Raw genomic sequence first — 5,364 nt, forward strand, 5'->3', positions numbered from 1 at the left:
CATCAGCCATACCTGTTTTACTTTCCTGGGGAAATGCTGCAGTTATGACATGCTGCTTTTAAGTACAGTAATGTCTTACAATTTGATTTTTCTCACTGTTAAGATGGCAGAGAAGATTCTTGTCTTTTGGATGAATTAACATTTCAAAAGATTTATCTCAGGTGCCTTTGTGCTCTAGAAATTGGTAGAGCAACACTGGATTGTGGCATAGTTGAAGCTGGAAGGAGCCTCTTGATGATGATCTTCAAACTTCAAAACTCAAATCAGGGGTCAGCAAGACTAGGTTGCTCAAGTTCACTCCCAGTTTGGTTTTGATTTCCCCAAGAATGAAGACATGACAACCTCTCTGGGCAACCATCTGTTGTAACAAGTTGCTAGGGATTGATGACCGAAAAAATAGTGATTTTCTCTAGTCATTGTCTCTTAAGAGAAATTACTGAAGTCAAAGAAAAAAGTGTTTTTTCTGTGCTGAGAAAAACATCTCAATGTAACCTTCTGCTTGGAAAAAGCCAGGTGTGTTGGGTACTTGAGAAAGCTGTCACTGATGTCAGTGCCTTATGGTCCTTATCCTTACAATTCTGTATTCCTCTAACTTTCCACTGAGATGTGGATATGATCAGCCACATGTTTTACAGAGGAAGAACTCGCGGCAAGGGGAAGACGGGGTATGCAAACAGATGTGATTATCCAGTGTAGACCCTAGCTTTGAAATACCAAACTTGAAGAGTCTTACTCATTGTAGGTACTATAAACTCAAAACCAGAGCTTTGCAGGACCCAGCTCTTCTGCCTCTGTGAATGCCCAGTTCTGGCAAGGCTGGATGATTCAGCATCTATTTCATTCCCAGGTCCTTTGGGATCCAGAAACAAGTCATTTCACTTCTTGCCCCCAGGGAGAGCAGGGTGCTGTACTCAGATTTTGCTTAATGGTCTTGTACTGGAGCAGGCGGATTACAACATCCAGTAGCAACTGCTGCCTTTTTTAAAGAGCACAGCTTCAATGATGGTGGCTCTTTCTTTTGGTTTAATTAGGTGCATAATAGAACATGTAAATAAGCGTTGCAATAGAAACCAAGATCCCTCTGAGGTATTGTTTCTTCTTCACTACTGGGGCTATTACGGTGTCTGTAGTAGGCAGGAGCGGTGAAGGACCTGTGTGTAATTCTCTGTACTGGAGGAACCTGGTTTGAACCCATCTTGCTGCTGAGAGCTGTGACCTCTGGGCTGTTCTGTGATGGGATTATTGTTGGTCTTTGGAGGAACAGCAGGGGATATGAGCTCACAGCTTGTGTGATCCAGCATGCCAGGAAGATGGGTGGCTCAATTTCGCTCTTGGCATTTCAGTGAAAAATCTAACCTGGCTGCTTGTGCTTATGTGTAAAACCATCTGGGTTAATGTTCCTCACCTCAGCGTTATCACTGGAGGACATTGGGTGACAGGAACAGCAGGGATATATTCCTGAGGGTACTGATGTGCCAGGAGAGGCAGAAGCCTTGGGCTGTCTCAGTGGAGACCATGCTCAGGGTGGCAAAGAGGAGAAAAACCAAATCTCTGAAATTGAAACAAATTTCTGAGTGTAATGTCTTGCTCTGCTCCTCACTGACAGCTGTCCACTCAAACATGCCTCTCCAACAAGAGGGAGGGAAAACACAAGCTGGACAAGCCCCTAGTCCATTCCAGCCAATGGAAAGAGAATGGATTTAATACTGGAGAGAAGGGATGTAAACAGAACAAAAGATGGTTTGTGCTCATGGTTTATTCTTAGGATAAAAATCCATTCTCAAGCATTATGTGTCTTGCCCCTTTCCTTCAAAGGAGGGAAGGGGAAGAGAAGGAACCAGAGTGGAGGTGGTTCAAAGGAATAATTAGGACTATCAAGGAGGAAGGCAAAGGAAATAAAGGAAGTAAGAGGAACTCCGCTTTGTTTCAGCAAGTTACCTTGTGTCTGCTGGCTGTGTGGGGGTGGCGTGCGCATCTGCATGTTCACACTTGAGGGCCAGCGAGAAGAAATGCAAATGAACTCCCTTTCATCTCAAGTTAATGCAATTTAATTTAACTTCCATCTGATTATTTCTGTGGATTAGTTGATGATGAAGCTGAGAGCCAAGCCTTCCCACAAATGCAAAGCAAATCTGTGGAGAGGCTGAACAAGGATCCTGGGATGCCTCGCCCATTAAGCGGTGCTCCAGCCTCTTCATGTGAGGGAGTAGCCTGCAGCTCTTTCTTGCAAGACACCATACTTGTCAAAAGCTTTTTAAATAATTTTCTCTCCTTTGCTGCAATTGTGTATCCTGATATACACGATTTGTGCTACTCACTGCAAGAATAACTAAAAAGCCATCTTGCTAACTTGTAATATGTGGTAAGACTATGAAACATTCTAGGATGATCTGGAGAGGAAAGGATCTGAATCTTTAATAGAAAAAAAAATAAGTTCCCAGTCCTTGAGTTCAAAGAGAATGTTAAATTATGCCTTTTATACCCCCCTGAAAAAACTCAGAAGTCAATGAAAGATAACTCTCATTTAATAATTTATTTCAAATCTCCTTGTGTGTAAGCCCCTCTGAGTTTTGTGGGTTTGGGCTGTTTTTTGAACAGCTTAAGGCTTTTTGGTGAATGGCACAGTGTAAAAGGAAATTGTATCTATAACAAAACAGTTCAAGCAGGAAAACCCAGCTTCTCTGTCATGCCAGCTCTTTAAACAGTGTACACAGGATGGACCCCTGGAGAAAAGGGACTGTGCAATGCCAGAGGAGCAGCCTTGAAGCCACAGTCACACAGTGTCATGGTGAGGGTAGTAATTTTACACCTTTCTGGTTTTGCTTTCCCAGAGTATGGCCAAGTCCATAAAAGAGACGTTGTGCTCCAGGGGCCAATTAAGGCAGTGGAAAGAGTTTTAGAAAATTCAGTGGTAGATGTGTAGGGAGAGGGCTGCTCCCCCATTCTGTTCCTGCTGTCCCCTTGTTGCTCCAGGGTTGTAGTCCCAGTGCAGCAGATGGGTGAATGTAATGTGCTCTTTGGGCTGTCAGCTTTCTCATCCCCTTCCCCTCTAAGAAAGATGCTCCATTAATACAACTGACTAACTACAGTTACGTGCTATATACATTATATGTATGTTTAAACATACATTTATGTAAAGCTAATTTTGGTTGAAGTCATCCTGCAGCTTGTAACCCAAACAGAGGACTCTCATCTGATGGTTGCTTGACAAATGCAAGGAGATGCAGACAGTGCTGTGGGTACTGATTCCTCTCAGTCTCTACCTCGCTACCTTGCCCCAAAGCTGTTCTGCTGATGGTGCCTCCTCTGGGTTTATAAACTCCTGGTGGTGACAATTTGGGCTCATTAGAGATTGCAGGCACTTTACTAAGAACAAAGGGAGTTTGGTGTCTTACCCAAATTTCAACTTGATAATTACAGAGTGCCTTTCTGAATACCAGGAATATTGGTGATTCCTCCTGCTTTAGTCTCTCAGTTATTTGGTGTGTGGCTATTACTGACCCATTCCTTCCCAGATGCTATTGCATCCTCCTTGCCTCAGGAATTTACCCACTGCTTCCTTCTTTTACCTGCACTGTAAAGTCTGTAAAGTGCTCTGGGACCTGCCTGTGTAACAGGCATCACACAAGTGTGTAAGAAGATACCAATGTCAATAAAACCAATAATTATGGGATGGCTGGGGCTAACCCTGCTGTGGGGGAGACAAGTGGGACTGCACGAGTCACAGTGAGAAATGTGCCCATCTCTTGCTCCCCACGGCTTCTGTTGATGCATCAGGCAGTGGGCTGCACTGGCAGCCTGGAGGTAAGGGCTGCATCTGCTCTTTGCACCCCTGTGTCTCTGGGAGCAGCAGTGAGACTGTTGTCTCCGAGGGAGGGGTTCCCCAGCTCAGGGTATTGCTTATCAGTCTCTGCCTTGAGGCTGTTGATTCCTGTTTACCTGCTGATAGAAGTAATCCTGCCCGGAGGAATGTTCCCAGTGCATCCCTCAGCTGAGCACCCATACTGGAAGATCTGCCAGGCAGTCTGGGGAAGCGCTGCTGGTGCACATGTGTCTTAGGAAGCTAAAAACAGCAGTTCGTGGCCTTCTGGGGTTGGGCCGTTCCCTTCCACCCCTTTGGCCCATTTGTGGAGGCGGCTGTAGAGGGGGAAGCCCTTGTTCTCTCGGTAGATGTAGACACCTGTGATGGCATTCCACTGGGGGCTCGGCTGGACACCCTCCACCGGGAACTCCTGCACCAGCTCCTTCTCCTCCTTGTCCAGTGCCACAAAGCCAAAGAATTGTTTCACATTCTTGGCTGCCAGGATCCTGGAATGGACCTCGGCCGTGCGTCGGAAGAGCTTGTCCTCGTTGGAGCGGTACTGGGCCCAGTAGGCCTCCTGCCGGTAGCTCAGCGGCGAGCAGCAGTGCTTCAGGCACTTGGTGAGGAAAACCAGGACCGCAACGATGCCGATGAGCAGCCAGCCGAAGAGCTGGGAGAGAGGAGAGAGGCTGCGTTAGGACACGGCAAGGCGGTCTTACCCATTGCCTGTGGCTTTCTCCCTGGTGTGCCTACCTGAGATTCGAATCTCAGCCTCCGTGTCACCTCGTCCCTGAACTTGGTGAGGTTTGCTGGGATGTCTCTACAGGGGAACTTGGCCAGCATCTCAGCCCCGTACTCAGCTGGAAACTTGTCCAGGGAGGATGGCTTGACAAACTCGCTGAGGGCACAGATGTAAGCTTCCCCACGCAGCAGCGAGATGACCGACCAAGTGATGGGTGCCACGGACGCTCGGCCCATGATGGAGCCGAAGAGGAGGAAGGTGGCAGCAGCAGAGAAGTTCTTGGTGCCACGCTTGTGGCACTCGGCCACCAGGTTCCAGGTGTGATTGTTCCAGATGACACCAATGAGGAAGAGGGCCAGGGCTGGGACACCGATGGCAGCCAGCCCATAGATGTAGTTGCGGGCAGGGGAGCAGGGGCAGTGGAAGGCAACAACTGAGAAGAGCTCCTCGCTCCCCACTGTGCCCAGGGCCACCAAACCATTGAAAATCATCACGTCTTTGCTCTTGAAGAACAAGGAGAGGAAGCGGAAGTTCTCAGCAATGAGGGCGGCCATCTCGTCCAGGGGCTGAGAGGTGTGTGCTGCAGTGGGGGCTGTGCTGGCTCAGCCCCCAGCACTGAGGAACACTCCAGTGGGGGATGAAATGGCCTGGTGCTAGCTGAGGTGCAAGGAGCTGTTCCAAGAGCAGGACACCTTCGATGATGTCCCTACCTCCCGCTTGGTGTTCCGGCCTCTGGAGCTGGTTGCTGATACCAGGGATACTTCAAAAGGGTCTGAAAAGGGACTTTGCCTAAGCAATATGTGAAACCTCAGCCATTTTA

At 47.9% G+C, this 5,364-nt stretch overlaps 1 protein-coding gene across 1 annotated transcript; it reads right to left on the reverse strand.

The window, feature by feature from the left end:
* Positions 1-122: 122 nt before the first annotated feature.
* Positions 123-5,124, reverse strand: CALHM2 (calcium homeostasis modulator family member 2). The gene is made up of 2 exons (XM_038141690.1): positions 4,556-5,124; positions 123-4,472 (listed from the first exon to the last, which is right to left on the reverse strand). The coding sequence occupies exons 1-2, from the start codon at positions 5,096-5,098 to the stop codon at positions 4,056-4,058; spliced, it is 960 nt and encodes a 319-aa protein (XP_037997618.1). The 5' UTR covers positions 5,099-5,124; the 3' UTR covers positions 123-4,055.
* Between the last annotated feature and the right edge of the window lie 240 nt (positions 5,125-5,364).

Source organism: Motacilla alba, chromosome 6, assembly GCF_015832195.1.
Source record: "Motacilla alba alba isolate MOTALB_02 chromosome 6, Motacilla_alba_V1.0_pri, whole genome shotgun sequence".
In the NCBI taxonomy this organism is placed as follows: Eukaryota; Metazoa; Chordata; class Aves; order Passeriformes; family Motacillidae; genus Motacilla; species Motacilla alba.